Source organism: Centropristis striata, chromosome 11 (genome assembly GCF_030273125.1).
Source record: "Centropristis striata isolate RG_2023a ecotype Rhode Island chromosome 11, C.striata_1.0, whole genome shotgun sequence".
Taxonomy (NCBI): Eukaryota; Metazoa; Chordata; class Actinopteri; order Perciformes; family Serranidae; genus Centropristis; species Centropristis striata.
Window position 1 is genome coordinate 21092000 of NC_081527.1, and position 27549 is coordinate 21119548.

Genomic DNA, 27549 nt, shown 5'->3' on the forward strand with positions numbered 1-27549 from the left:
AGACACAAAATGACAGAAAAAGACACAAAATCACCAAAAAAGGCACAAAATGACTGAAAAAAGACACAAAACTACCAAAAAAAATACACAAAATAACTAAAAAAAGAGACAAAATGACCAGAAAAGGCACAAAATGACCAAAAAAGAGACAAAATGACCAAAAAAAGACACAAATTAACTAAATAAAGACAGAAATACTAACAAAAACACGAAAAGACATGAAAAGGATTCAAAAATTGACAAAATAGCCCAAGACTCCATAGAGTTAAAAGGCTGAGAACGAGGACAGAAATTGTGTTTTTTTTTCACCTATACTCACAGAGCTGGATGGGGTTTTGCAAATTGCAGATGCGCACGCGCCGTGGGCCGGACTCGTGCTTGTTTTCAGAGACTCGCGTCTTCGGCCTTTGTCGTTCATCTCCGTGGCTAGTTGTTGCTCGTCTGAGGTCTGAACGATGATTGACAATAATGGCGACGCGTTTATTCTGAGTTGACTCCAGGGAACCATCTCTGGCTGACAAAGGGAACATCTTTGGATGGATTTTAAGCGCCACGGTCAACAACAATAAGGATAAGCAGCCACCAAAAGGACTACATTTACCTTCAACGGAAAGGACTTGCTAGCCAGTAGAGGTTTATCTCGCTAGCATTACGATAGCTAGCTAACTCGGCTCGCTAGCGTGCTAAGTTGAAGAGGTGGCATTCTTGTGTGTGGAGTGGAGGAGAGACAGCCAGCTTGCTGGGTACTGAGATCTGACTAAGCTAGCAACATGGCCACTTAATAGGCTTTTGGGGTAATTAGTTTCTCATTCTCAAATGCAACGCCGATGAGGCACTGGCTTGCAGTTAGCTTGTGGGAATAGTTTTTGTAAGAGCAACCTTTTTAGGTAGCTAACTTAGCTACTTAGCTAGCAGGCTAGCTTTGTGGACTGTTTCAGTGTCTTTCTTGTTAGGACTTGCTCTCGCACTTCTAATAAGAAACTGTCCACCAGCGAACCGATAACTTGCTAGCAAAAAACTGCTAGCTTGTCAAACTTGTAAGAATTGTTGTGGTATTGTGCGTCCTATTCGTAAATGACCACCGGCAGGAATAACCGGGCGATGATGGAAGGAGTTGGAGCGAGAGTGGTCCGCGGACCTGACTGGAAGTGGGGGAAGCAGGACGGTGGAGAGGGACATGTTGGCACCGTCAGGAGTTTTGAAAGTCCAGAAGAGGTGGTGGTTGTCTGGGATAATGGGACGGCTGCTAACTACCGTTGCTCGGGAGCCTACGACGTGAGGATATTAGACAGTGCTCCAACAGGTAACTTTACATCAGTTGGTTTTGTTTGCCAGCACTTTCAGACTGATTTAAGACAAGTGTCTTTCAGTGCAGCAGAATTGTGCTCAACATAAGCTGGCTGGGCCCCATAAGCCTTAATTTTGGTACCCTGGTTCCGGAATAAGATTGATTCGACAAGTAGCGAACTATTATTATTTGTTGCTGTAATTACAAGATTAGATCACATAGTAAGACAAAGTCTCTGCCATTCGACATAGTAAGGGTGCTGAAGAAACTTTCAGTGTACAACAGGAAATTAGTTTTAACAAGTTTATTGTGTCTGTTGAATGCAGACAATATGCATGACTGCCCTGATTTGTGATGAACACATCCTGTCTGAACAGATGTGTGCCACAGACGGCACTGTGTACAGGACATGCAAATAAGCTGTTTGAGACACACAAGATAATGCAAAATCAGAATATGGTTGAGGTTATTTCAGTTTAACACTGAGGATATTTTTTTTCCCAACATTACATAAGTATATTTTTAGGATGTATTTTATGTAAGCATAGACCTAAATGTTTAAGAATCACTTCACCATCGTTTAGCTTTACCTCTGTACTTTTCATAGTATTATCTTTCCCAATGATGTAGTCATGGGATTAGGAGAATTTCAATTTGTTCCTTTATTGTAAAGTATCAACTGCATCCTGAAAAGACAATGATTAGAGCCCTTAATGCCAAAATTAGTTCTTGTCAGGCGTCTGATTTGGTTAGCATGAATGTAGCCCTTCTAAAGACATGGGGAGTATAGACAAGTTTTATAGAGCAAACAATTATGTTGTTAAATGCAGTTCAGATTGCATATAGAATCTGTATTTTTTTCTTTACTTGCACAAATAATATAAATATTGTTAATCGAAAACCGTTGTAAAGTTATTCCAGTAGTGTCACTGATATACAGTGTATATAGCATGAGAAATACAACTTCGATTTATTGTTGACTAATACTGCTCCCTTTCAGGCATCAAGCATGATGGAACCATGTGTGACACCTGCCGTCAACAGCCCATCATTGGTATTCGCTGGAAATGTGCTGAGTGCACCAATTACGACCTTTGCACAACCTGTTACCATGGAGACAAGCATCACCTGAGACACCGGTTCTACAGGATCACCACCCCAGGCAGTGAGAGGTTAGTTAGCCCAGCAACATTTGCTAGTGTTATGCCTCACCTCAGACCCACCATTCATAAAATAGACTCAAGGTAGCCAGGTAATCCCTGCTCTTCTTTGTGATTGTATGGCCTACCCTTTTTACTCCCTTAGTTTTGCTTTGTGTTGCTTTATGTGTGTGTGTGACATTTGAGAAGTCTTTTGTGCCTCTGAGGCAGACCGAGTATCTCTATGCTCCCAGCCCTCAGTTGCCAGGCAACAACTCAGCCTCGTTTTAAGATCCAGCAATACCTTTTTAAAATTATATTAATGCAGCGCTTCCCATTTATAGTATTTATTTGAGCAGATTTCACAGATCCCCCCCCCCCTGTATTTATGTCTTAAGGAAGACCGTTTTAGAGCCCGACAGATATATCTGTTGACAGATATTATCAGCCAATATTGGCCTATTAAAGGCATATCGGTGTATATGCTGTGCAGCCATGAAAACATTATTACACAATATATAATACAGAAAATGCAGACTGAAACTGAACAGTAATGGTGTTAATTTAGCTATTTATTTTATTTGCATTTATTCTTTTTTTTCTCAGTTATCAGTTATAGAAATAGCTGTAATACAAATAGATGTATAACAATGTTAATTATTATTTATTAAAATTTTATGTTTGAGAAAGTATCTCTCTGGGCACATTCGCAGAGTGGGAAAAAATCAGGTGCACAATTCACATAAAAAAGGTATTTTTTAATTCCAGCACTAAACATTACAATATCGGTTATTGGTGAATTTCCCCGTCTAAAATCAGTACCGGCATTGTTCTCAAAAATCCTATATTGGTTGGGCTCTGGTCTGTTTTGCAGCTAACAATTTTTGAAAAATAGCGCTTTGATTCTGGAGTAAACATTGTAATTGCATATGATGAACAGAAATAATGAAAACTTTTCACTACATTACTGTGAAAGACAGCTTCCTGTTAAAAAGAAATTGCTTATATGTGTGTAATAAGTGTCCCAGAAGTTACTAATCATATAAAAAAATAAAGAATAACATGCAGCCCAGTGTTTTCACCTCACTCAGTCGCAGCAGGGTGCAACAATAATCCCTTGTGCTTAATAAATAATATGAGCTTTATTCATCATTATTTGCCTGCAGTCATTCTGTCACTCAAATGGCATTGTCACAGCAGGAGACCCATTGTTTTATTTCTCTCATCATGTTGATGTGTAAAACTTCCATTTATATGAACTCAACACTTCCTGTATGTATCTGAAAATTAATGCATTTTAATGTGGAGGTGTTTGCCTGTGAAGACAGTGGCAGGTTAAGCCTCCCTGGGAAGAACTGACATTGTCAGCCAGACATTGGCCAGCATTATCAAGTTGACTAACTAAAAGTTAATTTAACCCTCTGAACCCCACAATCTGCCAGCCGGTTTGAAAGGCATGACTCTTTTAAACAATCACCAAAATTACACCTTTTATCATAGCCAGAAACGATAAAAACAGAAATCATTGATGGAATTTCAAATATATGACTGTCTTTGAACAAATTATATGTGAAAAAAATACATAAGCAAATCTAAGCTTTAATTAGTGATATTTCTTTAAAAAAAACTTTTTATTCTATATGTCTGTTTTAAAAGTATGTCAAAAAACTACCGTTTACACTAACCAGATCTTGTAAAAAAAAAAAAAAAGACCCCCATTAAATTCTACAAACTTCAAACTATAGTGATGTGTCTATCCTCAGGTCTTGTTTTTAAAAATTCCAAAAAGTTTCTAGTGGAACCAATGCTATAGGCGTGGTGTGTGGAAAGTGGAAACACTGTTGCCAATTAATTCATGTACAGACAAGATCAAGTAAAATATCGTTGAAGGCAGCTTTATTTCACTGCTTTGAAAGATGCTTTACATGGAGATTTATGTTGCTCGGGCGTTGTAGGAAAAACATACAAGCAATCAAATCAGTCAGCGATTTGATTTAAAGACTTTAAACATATTATATGGAGCTGTTAACGAGTATGCAAGCTCACTAAATTCCACAACTTGCACTTGATTGTGTTATTGCATAGACTGTCAGTACTGGCATGATGCTTTATCCATTTCAGGCCTATTTCAGCAAAACACCATAGTTTAGTAAATGAACACATGGCCCAACAGCTGGCAGCCTTTTCAACCGAGTAAGACTTCATTTCCCCCGAGACAGACATTGCATAATGCACAATGGGTGCTGGAGGTCTCCCCAGCTCAAACTGCTCCGGCAGCGTAGTGGGGTGTTTTGTTACACCACATTAGATTCTGACACTAACTGCCGAGGAGGGAGTGGTTAGAGGCCACAAGCTGTTTGCATTGGTTAGACCTACACTGTCCAGCTGTCGTGTTTACCATCAAGACTCACACTTGTTTGATGGTTAGAGCTCAGCTATTAATTGCTATTACCTTTTCATTGGTTAGCCTTGTAGCTAAGCTGGAGTCTAGACTGCAGCTCACAGCATTATAGTGATATTAAATGTTAAGAATTTGCATTTAACTGCTTAACCACTGGCTTGTCATTAGCATTTGGAGTGCTGTGATAGTTGGGTATAGATGGAAAGGAAAAGAATTGTCAGTGAGGTGTGAAGACCGCGCTATTACAAAAATGATTGTTATTCGCAATGTTACGACATGACACCTGCGACTCAATGACACACATCTGTTGTTAGAATTTAACTGCATGAAAATACCTTTCCTAAAGGCAGCAGAAGTAGCTCACTGCTATGATCCGGCCACTGTGCAATAGTACATTTGTTACTTCAAAAAACAGAAAATTGGGCTCAATGTTAACTTTTGAAAAATCAGAATTAAAATTAAATAAAAAAATACAAGCTTTACTACAGTGAGTATCAATATTAAATTGTGCTACCTCAAACTAGTGAACACGCCATTTGTGAGGTGTATATTGTAACTTGTAAGTAACTTTCCATTTAAATTACAAATTTCACCTTTTTGTCTTTCGTTCAGTCTCATCCAGTTATTTGTGAGTTGAATTAGTTTGCACACACACAAAAAATGCATCAATGCATGTGCAACACTGTCTGGTACCAGTTCTGACTGTAACAGCAACATTTTAATCTCACTGATGCAACAAATATTAAAAATGCATGTATTATGGGTTGAATGTTTTGCTGTTTGTTGTCCCAATTTTTAATACGTAAAAAAGTGGTTGTAACTGATGGCAACTAAAGCTCGAGAAAGCTCAATCTGGCCACCTTTGATCCCTGACATAAAACACAAGTCACTCCTGATGTGTTACAACTCTGACAGATGTTTCTGGTTTGGTTAGTCAGCAGTCAGCGCTCAGACAGTTTATGATTGTCAGGTACTGCAAGGTTGATACAGCAGGTTAGATACTGTAAGTTCAAACCCTTACAGTAAGACTGTAGCCCTGTCCCATATGCTGGAAGTAATTTATGCCTTGACTCCAGAGCAGTAGGCCCACAGGGAAGGGCAGTTAAGGACACAAGGTAGCACGAGGGAGGCACTGGCATCGCTTCTGCAACGCATATTTGCTAGTAATTGAGAAAAATGTCAATTGATTCATGTACACAAAACCCCTGCAAAGACCAGGGGCCTGTTCCATGAAGTTAGTTAATCAGATGAGACAGGCTTGTTTTGTTTAGTCAGACTAAACTTAAGACACACAATTTCAGTTGATTCAGTTCCATGAAACAAATTCAAGTAGTTTCCCATCAGAAGTAAGTAACTATGCTGAATTTATTTTATGGAATGGAAATTTGTCTTATTTTTTTTTGATAATCCTGGCTTATTTGGTAGGCTTGCTTCATGGAATGGGCGTCTGCCGTTTAATTCTCTGACACAGGGTCGGGCAATATATTGAATATACTAACATATATTGCAGCTTGATCTACGTGGGATAAAATCACCATGTTGCCAACGTTTAATAATTTTTTAAGCCACTTGGCATAACATTGCAAACACCAGCCCATCCAGAACTTTTTCCCAGCAAGTGTTTTAATATCTGCAGACAATGTAAACAAGGAGCATGGAGAGGGTGAAATAAAACTACTAATAAATATAAGCAAGAATGTTTTAATGCAGACATGTATTGCAGCGGCCACTATAGTCAGAATAGTAATAGTGATCTATCTTCACAGAGTACTTCTGGAATCACGTCGCAAGTCAAAGAAAATCACAGCCAGAGGGATCTTCACTGGTGGACGGGTGGTGAGAGGAGTGGACTGGCAGTGGGAAGACCAAGATGGAGGCAACGGAAGGAGAGGAAAGGTAGGATGTCAGCCATGAAAGTAGAGTCTGTCATTCTGGCTATTTTTTTTGCTCCACACTTCACAAGTTTTGACCTGTAAATGCATACAATGAAGAGATTAGGAAGTGCTCACAGACTTAAGTAAGTCAGTCACCTACTTGGGACATTGATCGAAAGATATTTCTGGCTTTTATATTTCTTGTTTAGTGAACAGCATGTCCTATTTGCAATTCTTCCACTTTTCTTTTTTTTTTTTTTACAAAGAAGTTTCTAAATCGTTGTGGACAGAGAAGCAAGCTGTATAAATCAAAGCCAAAAACTGATTAAAAACAAAAAGAAGACCAAGAGCAAGATTTGTCTCTAAATAAATCCATTTTCACAAGTGAGGTTTATGTGTGAAAGACATCTTTCCAGTTTTTGCTGAAGGAACATGACTGCTAAATGGCAGCGCAGCTTTTTAAAATTTTTTTTTTTTAACTACAAACTTAACTGGATATAAATCTTTATGGGTACAGCCTGCCCGTCACGCCCACATGTGTATGACAAATGGAGTTTGACCACCATTATGTGTTTCATATAAGGGAGAAACAAAGATCCTTTGCCCTAACAATCTCTGAGAGGAAAAAACAACTTGCATCCCAGAATATAATTTGAAATGTGCAGGAGCCTCAGCTGAAACAGGAAGGGCACTGTCTGACTCAACATGTTTGTTGCATGAGCATATTACAAGAACTCACAGTCCAGTCCTCTGGTGCGCTGCCAGGTGTGCAGCATTATGCTGTAGTTAAGTTACTAAAAATACTAAAATGATTCAGGATAACTATATTGTTGTTCTGCAGCCTCTTTTTAAGTTAAAAAAAATATACAGTACAGGCCAAAAGTTTGGACACACCTTCTCATTCAATGCGTTTCCTTTATTTTCATGACTATTTACATTGTAGATTCATCAAAACTATTAATGAACACATGTGGAATTATGTACTTAACAAAAAAGTGTGAAATAACTGAAAACATGTCTTATATTCTAGTAAGCAAAGGGTGGTTACTTTGAGGAATCTAAAATACAAGACATGTTTTCAGTTATTTCACACTTTTTTGTTAAGTACATAATTCCATAAGTGTTCATTCATAGTTTTGATGCCTTCAGTGAGAATCTACAATGTAAATAGTCATGAAAATAAAGAAAACGCATTGAATGAGAAGGTGTGTGTCCAAACTTTTGGCCTGTACTGTATATTGCAATGCATATTATACTACTAAATCCATACTATACTGCATGCTATACTACTACTACAATAACTCCACAGTATCACTGTGTCAATAATTTATTTATAGGCCACCTGTGGCTGGAGATGAAAGTGACAATTCAGGAAAAAAATATTATTTTCTTGTGGCTTCTTCCTTCTTACTCCAACAAAAGTTTGAAAGAAAAATATTAAGAAGAAAAGTTAAGCGTTTCTCCCCTAGTATAAATATATATATATTCCATTTCCGCTTGTTATGTTTTTTTATTTTTATTTTTTTGTGTACCGGTGACCTTGTGGACAGCACAGACGAAGGTATTTAGTGTCACTGTGGACCGAGAGAGACTGGAGAACTGCGGGTGCCTTAAAGCCCCTAGACCCGATCCGTCAGCTTGATTACTGCCAGCCCTTTATTTCGAACAAAACCTGCCATTGTGTTTTGCTGTAGATGACACTGTCTGATGTACCTGCTCTGTGTGTATAATTACATGTTTGTGTTTTGTGTTTTTTTCACTGAAAAATCAATAAAAAGAAAGTTTTAAAGAAAAGAAGAAAAATTAAGATTTAGCATAATTTTCCTTCAGTAAAGAATAAGAAATTTGCCTTTTTATTAAACTTCAGCAGTTTTACAGCCAAGTGTGAAAAGTATAGGATGATGTGTTGAATCCTTTAAACCCATATTGACAGTCCTTTACCTTCTCTTAGGATGTGCACGATGCGTGCTGTAATTATCAAATGGCAATTTGCATAGAAATGATGATAGGAACAAGAAGAATGCACCACTGAAAAACCTTGAGTCCTTGGTTTAATTCCACACATTCCTATTTATCTTTACTGAGGCTATAAACAGACTTCCTTGCTGCAGGTTATTCCAGGCTTAAATACATCATTAGAAACTAATACAATGTTTGATGAGGTTGCATTTGTTTAGCTCAGTCTATTTAGATTTATACTGTAAATGTGCTGTAAAGTGCGTGCATTTTGACTCTGGTCCAGACCCCAGAGTATTCAATTTAAGAGTCCCTCCAGGCAATTTAAGACTTCATTTTGCTGTGTTATTTAATGGCATATCTCATTACTGTTTTATGATGCTGTAAGCAATATGCTCTCCAGAAAACTGCTATTGCATGTCCTGCAGCTTAGATGTTCCGTTAGTTTAGCATGGATATTACCTCCCGAGGCCCATTAATCAATTACCTCTGTAAGGGGCCTGAAAATAATTTAACGATTTGATTTCTGTATTTACTTAAGGCACAGCTTTTAATTAAAGAATTAATTTACTCCAGTACAGCTCTCCTCTTGACACTTTCTCAATGTGATGAAAGCGTTGCACTGCTTGTGATGGAGAGAGAATTGTCTTGTGAAAATCCCAACCCTATCCTCCAAATTTGAATTCATTTTGCGGTCCCCCAGTCATAGCTTGTTGCTTATTTATGCCTATAAAACATAATTTTCCTTGGCTTACAGTGCCCTTCAGTTTATTTAGCCAAGAGCTGTGAGGTGGTTCTTACTACAAAAGTCGAGTGCAGCATTACTCGTAATGTAATACAAGAAGTACTAACTCAAGAAAAGCCTGTGTAAAAATGTAGTGGCAGATGTGTTTGCTGGGGTGTTTTTGGTGGTTTTGATTAACTCTTAATGCTGAACCAGCAGATGAGACAGCCAAAAGATCTTACGCTGGCTCACAGCGATTCTTAATTTTTTTTATTATGTGCATGCACTGCACAAGCTGAGGGGTTTAATGGAGCAAAGGTGAGAACCATGGGTTTATTATTTAATGATCTAACCCAGCCTGAATGTACTGAGGAGAGTTTGAGAGCAGCTTTCAGCCCTTTCCTTTTTTTTCCTATAGTGCTCTCTATGAACTAGTAGTACATGTCTTGTTATTTATTGAATTGTAAAGGTTTTGTATCTTTGTAGACGGAGGGTTATTGATTTATAATCAATTTCTTTTGGTTTCTGTGATGTGTGAGATGTCTTCTAAAAATGCTCACACTTTTTTTGTGAAGAGCATTTTCCAACAGCAATGTTTCCAGGTTCTATAAAAACCTGGAAAGCCAGTAATTGTTGTGACCAAAAAAATAATTGGACTGACAGTCAGTATATTTCAAATAAATGTTGGAGATATCCACAACATTGGCATGACAATGAGAAGAAAATGCTCTTCATGCTGATCTAAGCATAGAAGACCCCTGTTCTGATCCAGCCCTTCCCAAAACGCTTATTGACAGGAACATGCATGGATAGTGATGTTGAATCCTGTGCCATTTTGGGGGGGAAAAAACTACCCCAAATCATCAGTCAGAAATCTCTTGCATGTCTGATAGGCAATACTTCCCACAGGCTGTGTCAGTGGTCTGACTGAACTATGCTTGCCTTTGTCTTGTGTCTTGTTTTGTGGCTAGAAACAAACACTGTAACGGTTGCGAAACTTTAATTAAAACATTCTTGGAGATTTCACAACTATTCCCAACTGGTGAAAAGAATAAGGCAATAAAATGTTTAGTATTGACTGTAAGATTGCAATGCAGGGAGAATTAAAGCAAAATCTAATTGCAAGTGCAAGAATCAAAGCCTAATCAGATTTGTTCTTGATGATTCCCACTCCTAATATTTCTCAGTAGTTAGGGAATTAAACTTAACTTGAAGTCGAAACACAGTGACTGTGAAGCATACAAAGCGTCTGACACTACCATGTATAGATTTACTACATCAGCATGCCAATAAGTTTTACTCTCCTCTATCACCATGTTTGAAAACTGGTACACAAACACCTCTAAGTGAAAAGTAGTACAGCTGTCTTTTTGGACTACAGCTGGCTGCCGCGGATGGACTCGATGTGTATATATGTATATATATATACACAGTACAGGCCAAAAGTTTGGACACACCTTCTCATTCAATGTTTTTCCTTTATTTTCATGACTATTTACATTCATTTACATTCTATGTAAATTCATCAAAACTATGAATGAACACATGTGGAATTATGTACTTAACAAAAAAGTGTAAAATAACTGAAAACATGTCTTATATTCTAGTAAGCAAAGGGTGGCTACTTTGAGGAATCTAAAATACAAGACATGTTTTCAGTTATTTCACACTTTTTTTGTTAAGTACATAATTCCATATGTGTTCATTCATAGTTTTGATGCCTTCAGTGAGAATCTACAATGTAAATAGTCATGAAAATAAAGAAAAACACATTGAATGAGATGGGTGTGTCCAAACTTTTGGCCTGTACTGTATGTGTGTCTATATATATATATATATATATATATATATATATATATATATATATATTTGTTAGGGTTGTCAAAAGTATCGATACTCCAAAAAGTGTCAATACTAAAATGTTGTATCCGGATGCGATACTCATTTTCAAAAGTATTGGTACCCCCCGACCTTTCGTTTCAAACTTATCTATTACTGATGTTATCGTGGCCGGTGGCCCACATTCATGTTGGCCGCGTTATTATTAGCCGCAGCTAGCAATTAAAGGCTGACGTCACGTTAATGATAACAAACAACGTAAATAAATAAATAAATAAATAAATAAATCAGGCACGTAGTATGCCCATATTACGTTTATTGACACAGTGTCAGTATACATAAGCATAGAGTTAATAAGTTTATATAAATGTTGGTGACTGAAAAGTGTTATTTTCTCTCTTGAAGTCCCAGAATGAAGCAGAGAAAAGTCGGTTTATCAAACTTGACTAATATAGTGCACAGCATACAACCTCAAAATATTGTTCTAATTGTTATTGTTTATTGTATTTATTTATTTTTTGCACTACCTCAGACCTGAAGCTTGTTATCATAGTTGCAGTTTCTTTTTGCACAACTGTTTTTTATTATAAATATTTAACCTGTGGTTCTGTTAATTTTTACATGTTGAATTTTTTGGGGGGTCTTTGTTTTTATCCTAGTGGTATCGAATATCGAATATTTTCCTGAGTATCTGTATTGAATTTTATTATTGTGACAACCCTAATATATATATATATATATATATATATATGTATATATATATATATATATATATATATATATATATATATATATATATATATATATATATATATATATATATATATATATATATATGTATATGTGTATGCATTCTGATACTCTTTTGGACATGGACTACCAGTGGCCAACAGTCAAAGCTTTGAAGCATTTAAATCAGCCCTATGAATTGGTGACCTGGACATGGCTAAAAGTCGTTCTTCAACTAGAGGAGCCCAAGTTGAACTTGTGTCAGCAGAAACCTCCTTGTCATTAAACTAGGCCCTTAATTCTTGCATGGTTGCTCCTCTGTTGTTTAACCTTCACTCTGACCTTCACTTTGAAAAGATAATATCCCTACTGAGATCAATAAAGTATCATATTCGCTCTTATTGAAGGCTTTTAAGATGAAAAACACCAACTTCAGAGCTCCCACTGAGAAAATGATCCCTTTCTGGTTAATATTATATTTTCACATGCAGAAAGCCAAAACCTTTATTTTCATTTACAGCCGGTCAATACTTTTTTCACACTGAAATTATCATGAAATTAGCGTTAAACCGCAAAACAATCTGCCTTCAATGTGTCCTTATCTGTCTTTCTCATCTCATCCCTCCTCCTCCTCCTCCTCCTCCTCCTCCTCCTCCTCCACAGGTGACGGAGATCCAGGACTGGAGTGCCGCCAGCCCTCACAGCGCAGCCTACGTACTGTGGGACAATGGGGCCAAGAACCTGTACAGAGTTGGCTTTGAGGGAATGGTGAGCAAACTTCCAGGCTGACCCTCGCGCTCAGTCACTCACTTGCATACACACAGAGTCCCACAAAAGATCAGCTGTCAGGTGGCTTTTGTGTTTGACCGCGGGGCTGAGGCTCTTTCTTTTGCTGCCAGGCCTTTGTGCGAGCCACGCAGCCAGCATGAGTAAGGCGCTATTGTACAGGCAGCTGGAAGGGGAAGGTATCTGCATGATAAAGGCAAGCTGTTCTTGCAGCTTTTTAGGGGGAGAGAGTGAACATGGAGGTCAACTTTAGAGGAGGGGGGGCATTCTCTTGGGGTTGTGGCAGGCACAGCTACACACGCGTCTCAAATGAAAAGTGTCTTCCTCATTGGTGGAAGCTGCCCGTGCCTTTTTACGAAAGAGGCCAATCGGGTGTCTCGGTTGCATAACAGATTTGTCCTTTGTTATTTTAATAGGCTGATAGGAAAGTAGATGGCATCTGCCTCTGGATTAAGTAAATCATGGATTCGACCCCCCAACTTGACTGTTTTATGTTGACTTTGTTTCTTTTTAATACATTGATCAAATCCTGCTAATAGCTACAAAGGGACTGCACATTAGAGTATGTTCAAAATGCAGCATTGAAGGCCAACACCTTATTCCGTTACAGTAATGTTGGCTTTGTGCTCAAAGCATCATAAGATCAAAAGTGTCTTGCTGGCTGGATGCAGCAGGATAGACTTGAGTTATTAATTTGTTGGGACTTGTTGTACTCAGGACTTAAGTGTTCCATCAGTTCAGAGGAATGTTTGCTCTGCCTCACAATCATCTCTGCCCTCTAACTCTGCCACAGTGGCTGCGCATCTGAGTCATCACAAATGATACGATGCCTTCTCTCTGTAGCAATGTAGTGTTTCATTGTCCTGCCGTACCCTTAGGGCACTGACGTTGTTGGTATTCTCTGCAACTACACTGACACGACAGCTTCGAGTGTGTAAATTCTCTTTTTCATTATTCATAATCACTGTGCCCCTCCTCTAATGGAATTACTCTGGGTAATTATCTAACCCCCTTCCCTCTTTTCTCACTCAGTCGGATCTGAAATGTGTCCAAGATGCCAAAGGAGGCTCTTTTTACAGAGACCACTGTCCCGTCTTAGGTAAGTACGCCTGTGATCTATGTCCACCGTCATTATTGCAGCAATTCTCTCACCTATCGTTCTGGTGCAGTGAATTCAAGGGCATTAGGGTAGTTTCACTTGTAGTTCTTTCTGTTTGGCCACTAGATGGCAGCACCACATAATCACCTGGCTGCAAAAGCCGAATACAGGCTCGGGTCATGCAGTTGGAGCATTCCAAGCATTCCAGGAATGAATTGTCTCTGGATAAAACACTGCAGCAGAATCACCTCATTAGGAATTGAAAAGTCATTATTTATAAATAGCAGCACTTTTGATGGGCAGTGCTTCTAGTGATGCCTTATCTGTGTTTTACAAATTTGCTATATGCTTAGAAAGTTTTGTAGTGATTTTCCCCCCTCCTCCACAGATTTATCTGAATCTATTGCCCTAAAGTTTTCTTCTTATTTTTCTCTCCATGCTTCTGTTTTAAGTCAGTTGCAGATTTGATGTGCAAAATTAAAGCAGTTTTATACCCACTTTTAGTTATTCAAATGTTAATATTAATAGTAATAATATTAAAAGGTTTATTGATATATCACTCTTTAAAACACAGAGAATAAAACAAACTAAAATGCAACAAAACAAATAAAATCTCAGAAAAGAAGACCTAACTGAATAGACTTAACTTTACCTTCATCTCCCAGGTGAGCAGAATGGCAACAGAAATCCTGGCGGCCTCCAAATTGGAGACCTGGTCAACATCGACCTAGACCTAGAGATTGTTCAGTCCCTCCAACATGGCCATGGCGGCTGGACTGATGGCATGTTTGAGACGCTCACCACCACCGGAACAGTATGCGGCATTGATGAAGATCACGATATTGTGGTTCAGTACCCCAGCGGGAACAGGTCAGTGTCTACATGGACTGGCTCAGAGTTATTGGCTGCTAATGAGTGGAGCCAATGAAACTGCACCTCATCACCATAGTTTCTCATGAATTGAGTTTTATATAACCCTCTTCACCTCGGCTCAGTCAAAAGCGACCAAACACTTACTCACATCTTCATTACAAGATGAAATTATGCGTTGTAACACTTGAGAGAAGAGACTCTAAAAGCCAGTGGTCAATTTGCTGCCAAATATGATTAAAAAGAGCACCTTTACAGCTCATTTTCAGTCAACATTTAGAATTCATAAGCATGTTATCTCATCTGACATTGAATATTTATTTTTCCTTTATGCATTTTAATTTATATTACTTTTTTAATCCCCAAATAATCCACGTCACTGCTCAGAACCTATACCTCGTCCAGGATCATATTTCAGGAATTGTGAGTGAATTAGTCTGAGTTGTTTGAATGCATTAATTTCTGTATCCTCAGATGGACGTTCAACCCAGCAGTGCTGACAAAGGCCAATGTGGTACGCAGCGGGGAGGTAGCAGCCGGGGCAGAAGGAGGCAGCTCCCAGTTCCTGGTGGGAGACCTGGTCCAGATTTGCTATGACATCGACCGTATAAAGTTGCTACAAAGAGGCCATGGAGAGTGGGCAGAGGCGATGTTACCTGTAAGAGTCTGAAAGATGTTCACACACATTTGTGCAAATTTAATCATCCTCAGGGGAGGCTTCTTCGGTTAAATAGCTATAGAAATTTTACATGAGGGATTGGTTTTCCAAAATGTTCCAAAAAATTTTTGTGGGATGATTTTTAGAAGGTTGTGCAAAAGTATTTAATTTATCTGGGTAGTAATCTCTATCTCTCTATCATCATCAGACTGTTAGCTAATGCATTCAGAGATTGTCTGGTTAATGCAACATGAAATGTACTGAACTGAGAAGTTGTGTGAGTGACAAAACATCTTACAATCTAAACTACACTCCAGTGGATAGTTTCATTTAAGCCCAACAAGAAAAATCTGTTCTGAGTGGTACTTGAAAATGTGAGAAAATCATTGCTGCACCAGGCATTTTTAAGATGGAAATTTGAAATGTATCACAAATACACAATTTATATGCCTGATGCTTCTATAAATAAGGCTAAATTCATCTAGCTGTGTGTAAGTTTCATCCCCTTTAAAGAAAGAAATGTTGCAGTATTACTAACATGAAGAGACACGATTCCTCCCCTCAAATCACTCTGTTGCTGTGTTGTTGCCAATGTTTTTGTATTTATCTTTTTTCCGTCTCAACGCGACTTTGTTCTTCTCTTATTATGAAGTTTGTTCATTCCTGCCCAATACGCCCTGGGTTATGTAACGCCAGTCTCTTCCAATATGCCACTTGTCCCTGCCAAACTGGCCCCCCTCAGCAGCTAATGAGCCTTAAAACCCTGAGATGGGTTGTAGCTTTGATCACTAACCACGGCTGTTTGTCGCCCGCTGCTGCTTCTGCTGCAGCAGTCCCCGTTATTGATGGCATCCTCCAGGACAGCCCTAGACCCGGCTCGACAGACTCAGAGTGCCTCTTTCTCATATAGCCAAGATCGAGATGATATGATTCAAAATTGGAAAGCATTTTGCTCTGTCCTCTCTGTATTGCCTGTTTAGATGAAGAATAGTCTAGCCAGGAGAAGGCTTTCTTTCTTTTATATCCATTTTCTTGCCCGTGCAAGTAAATGTCCTCTGAATAATGAGAACATGACTTAAATCTGTAATATTTCGTTTTTTTCTGTCAGGTTTTATTTTTGCAACAAGCTTTGTTTCTGCTCCGTGTAGGAAAATTGCTTTGTTGCGCTGCTATTTTCTCCTCTTTATCCTTCCCCTCACTCCCTCATTTTTTGCTCTTTCTAACAATCTCTCTCCATCTTTCCTCTGCCACTTACAGGCTCCGTTACACAGAATATAGCCCAAAGACAACAGTCGTCCATATACTAATGAGTTTGTCGCAACATTTACCAACAGACCCTTGGCAAGGTGGGCCGTGTGCAGCAGATCTACTCTGACAGTGACCTGAAGGTCGAGGTTTGTGGAACTTCTTGGACGTACAATCCCGCCGCTGTCACCAAGATTGCCCCCTCTGGCTCTGCTGTCAGCAACGCCTCTGGAGGTGTGTATGAACATGCACTACTGACACAGAAAGAGTGTCATCTTCGTTCTTTGTCTTCACTGCTCCCTGTTCTCTGACACTTACACGCACTCTCTTTCTACTTTTTCCCCCCTCCTGTTCACCAGAGCGTCTCTCTCAATTGCTGAAAAAACTGTTTGAGACACAAGAGTCCGGAGACATTAATGAGGAGCTGGTCAAGGCAGCAGCCAATGGGGACCTGGCTAAGGTGGAGGACATCCTTAAGAGACCTGATGTGGATGTAAGTAATCTTATAGTATATTGGTATGAAGCTGCTGGATTTCTAGCCCGGTTTTTGATGAACACCATGTAATTTCGCAATTGATTATTTACAAAGCATCTGAGTACATTGATAATTGGAGCTGCTATATCCCTGGCTGTGCTCTGCTCTGCTCTCAGTATATTGAGGAGGCTGAGGTCTCCCAGGAAAGGGCTCTGAGATCCTCCCACTCCTGCACCTCTCTCAATCTGAAAAGCATTAAGGCTGGGCCCAGAGGAGGCACCAAGGAGCATTGGTGTGCACTGCAGCACAGACCCGATTCACTCTTAAAATCGAGCTGAGATCTGCAAACCTCATACGGCTGCAGATTGCATTCTGAAACAGGCTGCAGCCCAGGAAAAAAAAAACACACCCGCTTGCCACAGGACAGAAGCCTGTGTCCTGGATAGGTTATGAGAGCTGGTTACGTCAAGTCTGCAATACTGTCCTCACTCAGAGAGCAAGAGAGAGTGAATGAGTGTGTGTGTGTGTCAGTGGTGAAGGCTGGCCAGATGCCCTACTGCCTTTCAGTGGAATTATTTGCTTAAAGCTGAGCACACTGAGCTTGGCCAAGTGATCCGCCTGCCAGGACAAGAGACGTCTCGAGACTCCCAAAGGAGTCCACATTAATATTTATGCTCTGAGTTTTTGCAGTGCTGCAGTTGGTGATGAAACATGCGCACACAGACGTGCATGCACATCCACACGTACACACGCTTAAACACACCCTCACCAATCTCTTAGCCCAAGCTAATTCAGTCGATGCACATCTAAACATGAAGCATGACATTGCCATGCACCCATATTCTCACTCTTGTATGTTGACAGGTGAATGGACAGTGTGCTGGACACACTGCGATGCAGGCAGCCAGTCAGAACGGTCACGTGGATGTCCTAAAGCTGCTGCTTAAACACAACGTAGACCTGGAAGCTGAGGTTGGTCAAATTTGAAACCTTTCTTTCTTTTCTTATCCATACGTCTCACAAAGCAAAATTAACACATTTAAGTACATTTCACTGTGTAGATAAAAAAAAAAAAATCTACTCGCAGATATAACACTGAGTCATTATGTGGGTGTGTCACTGTAAACAGGACAAAGACGGAGACCGGGCAGTGCACCACGCAGCCTTTGGTGATGAGGGCTCTGTCATTGAGGTGCTGCAGAGGGGCGGTGCTGACTTGAATGCCAGGAACAAGCGAAGGCAGACTCCATTACACATAGCTGTCAACAAGGGACACCTGCAGGTGGTCAAAACCCTGCTGGACTTCGGCTGCCACCCCAGCCTTCAGGTATCAATCACTGCGACTTATTTACGTATTGAGAAATGCTTTGTGACACAGTGGAGTCTAGAGAGGTTTAAGGCAGCGTTTGAATCACAGATTAGTATGAGTGTAGCGAGTAACTCAATGTTTCCCTTTTAGGATTCAGAGGGGGACACACCCCTGCATGATGCCATAAGCAAGAAGAGAGATGACATGCTGTCAGTGCTGCTGGAGGCTGGTGCTGATGTCACCATCACCAACAATAACGGCTTCAATGCCTTGCATCATGCGGCCCTGCGAGGAAACCCGAGGTATGACACACTGTTCTGCTCCCACCAGCTGTCACACCTATTTGGTGTCTACAAGGGGTCAGGGTGCGTTTAAGTGGAATCTGTGGAAATAGTATCCTTAGGATCGCAATGAATGGCGGTCGAATGCTTTCAGTAGATTAGATACAGTCATGGTGAATCCCTAAACTCTTACCTTAAAAAGCCTTATATATTTCGGAAATCCACACACATTTTTTTTCTGAATGATTCAGCATTGGAATTGGAGTTCACAGTGCAGTAAAAAAGGTGCTGCCTGGAGATGAAAGGGCACCAGATAAGTGTTAGATTGAGTGTGTAACTTTTATACCACAAAGGGTTTTTAGTGCTCATGCTGTTTGGATTATTTAGACTTGGGTATTAAATAATAACTCAACTGTTGCATAATTTGGTGCTCAATATTCAGCAGCAGAAACAGTTTTGATTTAAAAAAATAAAAAGATGTTTTAGAGCATTGGGCCTCCTGCAAGAACACATTCAAACTCTTATCTTAATTTTGTCTTGCTTTATGATTGATAATTTCTCTAGGATTTGCTAACTTACGTTTGCTTCAGGGGGATGAAACATACAATCCATTAGTGAAAGAACTGCACTTGACTGGTCTGGACAACTCATAAATCCTGTTTGTAAATTCAAAATATGACAAAAGTGGTGAATGTGGCATGTTCTCCTGAATCATTTGTACCAGGCACTTATGAATGAATCTGTTCTTACAAGTGATTCTCTCATTAAGGCCCATTGTTTTGATTAAGCAGCATCAAACCTTTAAAACATATTAGTCAGAATTACAGGCACTTGACTTCATGTTTTACCTCTTATCAGCCAGCGGACAGAGGCCCACAGTGGCAGAATCACTAATCTGTTACTACTAATCCGTTACTTAATCATCCTCTGTTGGAATGAAAAATGTGTGCTCACCACCTACATGTCTAAACTAGGAGACAGGCTAGGTCCAGGCATTGACAACAAAAACAAATCTTGATTACTGACAGAGGATCCTACTGAGGCACATCCTGTCAGATTTTACTCAGTGTGGCCTTGTTTTTCACTGCAGCATATAAGTCTTACACCTCCATGGAAACAGCACAATCATGGCTAGAAGTAGGGGAAAATAAAAAATGTCATGTGTGCAGTATAACACAGGTGTATTGAATAAATCATAATAAAATAAATATTTATTTTATGACCTATTTATTTATATATATTATTTATTTTATTTGATGGGAAAAAAAGGATTTTTTTTTACCAATATTGGACAGAAATTGTGACTTCACATGCTGTACAAATTGAAATATTAACTTTTTTATAACCAAAAATTTAATTTACACACACACACACACACACACACACACACACACACACACATATATATATATATATATATATATATATATATGTATATATATATATATATTACAATAATTCTAATTCTATTCCTGACTGAAGCATTCCCCCTAACATGAGTTCAAGGACTGTAGAAAATTTGAAAATCCAACAATGATTTCTGTTACAATTTCTGCCTGTAATAAATAATGTAATTGTGGCAAATATTACTAAAATAAAACATGTTTTTAAACCTGCTGGCAGGTTGTGAGGTTCAGTTCAACTATGCAAAACCTATAGAGCAAAGTCACAGATATTTTTTTCCCCCACTATCTCCCAAATAGATTAAAAGTGTTATATCATACACTACTGCTGTCTTATGTCTTCAAAAGTTTAAAATGGTATTAAATCTAAAATAAATCAACCACTTTATGTGGATATTAGAAATTCTTCCACAGATTCCACTTCAACTTTAAAGTAGTTTGAAGCCAATAAACCTAAAAGAAGTGTAATTTCACTACCTCACCGATCACATTTTATTCTACTGTAAAATTTACTTTGGGATCTCAATTTAGTTTGACATTGATTGAAGTCTGAAGCAGCCTACAGGCTTTATCCATCTCCCCAACAGATGGTATGGTCTCAAATTGACATTAGACTACCTTTGAGGCCTTGAAAGCATCTGTCTTGCATTGACTTTTTTTTATTAGTGTAGTTAATAGCCCTTGAAGTTCATTTGTTGTTTCTTTTTACTATTATGCTGGTCCGTCACCGTGTGTTGTGAGCAGAGGCTGGCCTGAAGCGGCCAGCCCGTGCTGCAGCAGCAGCAGCAGCAGCAGCAGCTTGCCTTGTCCTTGGCCGTAGCTATTTGTAGCTGTAGTAGGTTACTGCTCCACTCTTTGGCTGCTTTATTCTTGTGTCTCAACGATGAGCATATCAAAGATGGCTCAGTGAGACTGCTGTCTGTATCAGGTTGATCATCTGGGGTCTGTTTTAAATTGATGGACATTGATGTTACAGGGTCAGTGCTATAGACTGGAGCGAAAAGTTAACGGCTGCTTCCTGCACTGAGTGCTCTCGGTGTGTACGTGTATGGTTGCACTTGAGCGCGGTTATCCCAGGCTAAACATTCTCCTTCACTGGCATTCATTCGTTTGGCATGAGGACAAATAGAATTGAGGTCAGAGGGCAGTGGAACACCTGCCACCTGCCACAAGCTCAGCCAGCCCCGGCCCTCCACCTCTGGCAAACTGCAGAGGAGATTGTCTGAAGCCAGTGCCTGTTTCCTGTGTGGTACACTAGCTGGCTGTTTGATTTGCAGTTTGACTTTAGACATTTAGAATAACTGTATATAACATGAAACAGGCTAAAGTCAATTGTCGGTTGGTTAATCTGCATTTGAATTTATATTGTAATAGATACATATACACTGTGGGTGGATTTGTCATGGAAAGTTTAGAAAATGTTTAATTTAAACATTATATATTCAATGTTAAGAATATGCTTAATTCTGAAAATAAGTTTAAAAAAAAACAACATGTAAAATGCTCGATTTTCAACATTATCTAGTGCTCCATCTACACAGCCCCTCATATAAACCAAATGTCTTTAAATATTTAAAATGAAGCATTCCCTTTATCATATTTGTTTGTTGGTTAGTTGGTGTATCTCACCAGACGAGCTAAGCTAGCTAAAAGCTAGATAAATCCTCTGTTGATCCCTCCTCTAATAATATTTGAGCATTAAATAATCATGATCAAAGCATAAAATCAAATTTAATATAAACTGTTGGTAAAATTTAAAAAAGTGTTAATATGCATTGTTTGCTGTAGAATTAGATGTGATGATAAAGGCTTGGAGAGTCTGGAAATGTTAATGTTAAAATATGTATGAACCCCATTTTAAAGAAAATACAGGGCTTTTAAAAAGACAGAATCGGTATTAACTAGACAGAGATAAAAGATAAAATTAACAAAACAAAAAAAAGTATGAACAGCAACAAATGTGCAGAAAGGCACACAGTGTAAATAACTCAAGTAATAATAAATCAATAATAATGTGTGTTATTTTGACTGATCCTCTTCAACAGCTCCTTCCAGAGCTGATGATCCCTGAAATTGTATCATTAAATATAATTATACAGATATGGGTCTATCGTATTAATTAACATGTTAAATCTTATATAAATGACACCCAATAGATGACAAAGAAATATATAAAAACCACACACAACACACAAAATTGGCCATATGGTCAGCATCAGTCCCAGTCTGACTTTGTAGCCCCTGAGGGAAAAATATTACAGGACTACTGTGTTGTCTTTTATTGCACAGCTTTTAAACTTTAATGAATAATAGTAAACTTATTTTGGAAAGGTCACGAACCAGCAGAGTGTAAACAAAATTGCTTGCATTATAAATATTAAAATGCAATGGCTGTGTAATGTGTCTATGTAAACCAGGATTCAAACAGTAAAGTAGCAGAAAGCCGGTCTGCCCTAGGACTCATTGATTTAGCGGCGAGAAGTGCTTGGGTACGGTATTTTCTGTATCACGGCTCGTGTTGTGTTGTGTGTGCGTGTCGCTTGCTTCAGTCCATGCTCTGTCCCCTTGCCTTCAGAGAAACGAAGATATATGTCGCCTTCTCCAGTCTGCCCATTTACTTTTATTTCACGCTCGAGCTCCTGCAATATCGGGGAGACAGTCCACAAGTCCTAAAGCCCTCGAAAATCTCTCCCTAGGTTGAAATGAAAGTACCTTGTCTGGTGTGTTTTTAGTGGAGAGGCAGTTGTTTCGATTGAGTGCTTAGAGGAATTCCTACCATTGAATCATATTTCAAAGAAGTGCCTTCGATGATTGTCATGAAGAAGTGCTCCGAGTTAGAAGTTGATCGGAAGCCCCTTGGATGAATGATATGATGTGAAGCCCCTCGAGTTAATGATTGATGTTATTATTGCTTCCTGATAGTAGGTCCACGCTTCCTCCTTGTGCTTAGATCGAGCACCGGCACAGAACGTCTTGGCATAAACGGCTTAAGCAAGTCTAATTTCTCAGCAAAATTCTTATAATTATATTCCTGTAAAACGGAGGGGGGGGGGAATGGCTTCCACTTTGTGTTCTGCTAGGCTTTCTCTTTATAAGTGATGTAAGTTATCAACATCAAATGTTAGCTTTTGGACTCAAGTAGAGAGAGTGTCAGAGTCCCTGGTGTTTGTGTGTGTAATGTGTGTTATGTGCCTGGGTGTTTTAAGAGTGCGGGGGGATCTTCCAGCGGTGCAAAGAAGATTGAGGAAGACTCACAGGAAGAACCCTGTGGGTGACGGATGAATCTTTCAAATTCAGAGACAAATCAAGCCTACCAACAGGGGTGCGGCATTAACTGTGGAGTTTTACTATATTTCACCTCGTTCATTACTCACACGCACACCGCTACAGAGTGTGAAGGCATTTCCTCATAAATTAGATCTAGTTGTTAACTTTTACAATTGCTACTAAATTGAAAGTGCTGTTATAACTAGTAATAACGTGTCGAGGAAAGGATTTTCCCCGGACATCCATGTTGTGTTTTCTCCCCGTATGTGTTTACCGCAGCCCGAGCCTGCAAGGGGAGCCTGGCTCCTCTCTGTGTCTTTCCCTCGGGCCGCGAGAAGCCAGTAGCTGCTAGAATACTGTAAACAATACGATTAATAGCCCATGACTCATAAACGGGCTCCAAACAAGCCCTGCAGCAGCGGTCTGTACCCTTTTACGTGTCACCTCCTTGTAATATTTGCCCTCCTCCTTTTCTCATATAGTGCTCAGCTTACTTTTGATATGGCAACATACAGGCAAACCCCATATGGTAATCGAATACCCTGCAATCATTCACACTTTGCTCCAAAATGCACTATTTCCGATATATTGTCAGTACTAATAGGAAGCAGCATAATGGCAGTATTGTAACAGATCACAATTAGATAGAAAAAGGGGTTGTGGGCCTGTGGAGACAAATCTGCGAAATGGGTCAAATGTTTGCATTTCTAAGGGCTTGCCGCTTTATTCACATGTTCTTCAAGGCTGCCATTGATTGAATTAGGACTTTTTCACCCTCTCTCTTGCTCATTTCAGACTAGGCTAATCAAGTCAGACTACAGTAATTGAATAAGCTTGTGCCTCTTACATTACCCAAATAGATTTCATGGTTATTGGTCCAATGGAAAACACTTTAAATTCAAAAGAAATGAAAAAATACAGTGCTATTTGCAATGAATTTAATAAATCATTTGTACACTACGCTATACCCGCATCCTGAAATCAGCTTGAGTAATGAGAGAAAAAACGATAAAATTACAGCTTTTAGATGAGTTTTGGAACACACAATTTAGGAATGTTTTTGTGGAGATGTTGCATATTTTTTAAGATAAGGTCAGTTTAAGCTCCAAATTCGGAAGGCAAAAGAAATGAGAGAGAGAAAAGAAAAGGCGGGTGGTCAGGAGGAGACACAGTGAGAAGGGAGTTTGGTTTGATCTGCTTGTCTGTTCTGCTGTAACAGTGAGCAAATGTGTGAGACTGTAACTGTTTGCGAGCGGTTTGCTCCTGTGATTTGTGCGTGCAGCTCCTGTCCTCTAGCATCTGGCTCTCATCTACCCCATCTTATCCAACATCACTGCAGGAGGCTTCAGGAGAAGGAGGCCAAAGAGTTGTGTGCATTGTACAGCCTCTAAACCACTATATTTAGCCCCTTTTTTATTATTATTTCTTGCTATTTTATTGTCTTATCTCTTTTTTTAGATCTCTTTACAATGCCATTGTACCCCTGCTGAGCTGTATTGGCTGTCTCCTTTTCCTTTTTTTTCTTTTGCCTATTCCCACCCACAGAGTAATTGACTGTTAGCATCCACTGACAGTCAGTTTAGGAGGTGTCTTAGCAAGACAGCCGTACAGACATGTGAGTGCAGTGTTTCTGAAATAGCGCATGCTGCACATCCACCCCCTGCTATTTTTGAAACAGCCATTGATACTGTGGTTGGAATATCAATCCCGTCAGAGGCAGAGAGGTAACACTCAAGTCATGAAATTGGACCATACCAAAGTTTTGAAGCTGTGATTGGTTTCTTTATTAGTGAAAGATGAAACAGATTTAGCATTGAACATGACAATTACCGAACACTCCAGATGTTGTTGGTAGAGGAAAGCCATAAGCCAGTCATCATCAAGAAGTGGCCCGCTGCCACTGTCAGTGATTGTGTTGAAGGCATCACAGCAAAAAAGGAGCTCCTGTAGTCATCAAAGCATAGCTACAGCTGGTTGAAGGGGACCAAATCCATTCAAGAGGTGATTTGGTTCCATTTTACCAGCTTTAGCAAAGCATTGTGGAATCACTGTTTCAGAGGTGGACTGGGAACTGCTGTGAAGTGAAGTGAGCTGCCTCAAAGGCTCTACCGCAATAAAGTTTAATCCAAAAAGAGCCAAAGAAACACTGAGCAGAGAAAAGCCATGTTACATTTAAACATTGGGCTCACACCTTGTTCACCCACTAGTTGAAACAGACAATGCTCCTTCTCTTTTCCTGCTTTTTCTCCTGCCTGTTCACCTTCACCTACTCTGCGTGACACACATTACATTTAGCACACTGCACCCCATTTACCACCACACCAATAGCACATAGGTACAGTTGATCAACCTTACCTAACTTTCTCCTTTGCTGCCTCCCAGGCAGTCTATTTATCCTCCTCGCTATCTTTTTAAGTTTTATGCTTGCCCCCTCCCAAAGAGTGAGAAAAATTGTTCCCTGAGAAAAGGATAATAATAATCTGTGGCAGTGCACTTGAGTCAAATGTCCTGGAGTCATGAAGCAATTACAGGCTCTGACAGATGGGCCCTGCTGCAAGCACGCTGCCGCTGCGGTCACCGAGACGGCCAACAGACAAATGCAGAGGCATAGCCACATACACAAGCTCTCTCACTCATGCTCCTACAGCAGCACTCTGGGGTGTCAAGTCACAACATTAATTTAAACTAGTCATTTAAGACCTAGAGACTGATTTGTAGTGTAGAGGGTACTGTTTGAACAGTGACTGAGGGCAGATTATTTTATGTCTTCTTCAGGGCTCTACAGTAGTACATTTTTTACTAAAAATCTCTCCCCCAGCTCATACAAAAATGATCACAGTTGCACTTATATAAAGAACTTTGATTATGATTGTTTATGATTGCCTAAAGCTTATGGTAGTCAATCATAAGCTCAATAAACTATTCCTACTAATAGAGCAACATCAAACATTCCCATATTTTAGCCATGCATAGCTGTTTTTTTCTGTTTTAATCTCACTGCTGCAGTATTTGTAGCTCGATCTTTGCATTAATATACAGCTAAGTGACATTTATTTGGCCTTATTTCAACTTCCATTATCATTAATCGTTATAAATGTTCCTTTGACACTATTTTGTAAGGGAAATATGAAACATAGGTCAGCTGTTATAATTATTGACTTTTGTGCCAAGCCGCAAATGAGGTTCTCAGAGTGGCCAGCGACAGCTGAGTGATATACGGCACTGCTTGTAGACAGGATGGAGGTCAATATAGGGCCAGCTTGATTTGGCACACCAGATGCAAGTCTATTTGTAACATACACATGCACATCCATGCTTGCTCACTTACACACACGCAGTCTCTCAGTCAGTCAGAGTCAGGTGGCCAGGCTACTCACCTCGTCTAAGGGCCATAACAGGGCAAAAGCAGGGAGGGACGACAGGCACTGAGCATTTGATAATGTCAGCATCTGCTGTGTTTGTCACTCAGAGAGCAGGTCGTTGCTATTGAGGGCCTGGGAGAAACATGCAGTGCAAGCCATGCACGCCTACACGCCTCTGATGTCTTGACAGGAACCAGAGCTAGGCAGAATATCATTCAGATGGGGCTGAATGGTGGAAGAAAATTAAAGAATTGAAGCCTAAAAATACACCTTAATTCGGATGCTCCCTTAAAGTTAAAATAATATTTAAAAAATATCTTTGAATATGACTTTTGTTATATCTTTTATACATCAAATCCAACTTGATTGGAGGAAAAAAGGAAATTATACGCCACAAACTGTTTTTCATTCATGACCTCAGTATTTTTTAACCATTGTCTGTAAAAGCATGTAAAATGAATGTAGAGTGTCTTTCATAGAAAGGAGGAGAATAGAGTAAGCCAGCCCAACACTTAGCATATTAATCAGTTCAGAATGAAGTGTCTTGCATTACATTAGAACAGAGCTGTCGTACTACAGTGGCATACGTACACCTTCTCATTGCTTCACTGCAGACATTTTTGGCACGGATATATCCCAGCCTGCGGCATCTAACAACATCGTAATTAAGGAAAATAAATCTAATTTTGTGAAGATATGCAGATATTGTTTGTGTTTTAGTTTTAGGGTTTAATCTAGGGTTTTCTGTAAGCAGTGTACAATTGTTCAATTATACTCAGTATTCTTGAGCCTTAAATAATTATTATGATAATAATAACTATGATGGTGCAAAAATGCAGTGGAA

General features: G+C 39.4%; 1 protein-coding gene across 3 annotated transcripts in view; it reads left to right on the top strand.

Annotated features, from left to right (window-relative positions):
- The first annotated feature begins 356 nt into the window (after positions 1 to 356).
- mib1 (MIB E3 ubiquitin protein ligase 1) overlaps positions 357 to 27549 on the top strand; it is a 63746-nt gene continuing 36553 nt past the window's right edge. For 2 of the 3 annotated variants that reach the window (XM_059343744.1, XM_059343746.1), the window contains exons 1-12: positions 357 to 1303; positions 2289 to 2460; positions 6595 to 6724; positions 12614 to 12718; positions 13769 to 13835; positions 14501 to 14705; positions 15180 to 15363; positions 16698 to 16842; positions 16968 to 17101; positions 17948 to 18055; positions 18213 to 18410; positions 18543 to 18694. In XM_059343744.1, coding sequence (XP_059199727.1) covers positions 1075 to 1303; positions 2289 to 2460; positions 6595 to 6724; positions 12614 to 12718; positions 13769 to 13835; positions 14501 to 14705; positions 15180 to 15363; positions 16698 to 16842; positions 16968 to 17101; positions 17948 to 18055; positions 18213 to 18410; positions 18543 to 18694 — 1829 coding nt within the window. In that variant the 5' untranslated portion in view covers positions 357 to 1074. The remainder of the gene's footprint in view (positions 1304 to 2288; positions 2461 to 6594; positions 6725 to 12613; positions 12719 to 13768; positions 13836 to 14500; positions 14706 to 15179; positions 15364 to 16697; positions 16843 to 16967; positions 17102 to 17947; positions 18056 to 18212; positions 18411 to 18542; positions 18695 to 27549) is intronic. The other variant, XM_059343747.1, reaches the window with a different exon arrangement.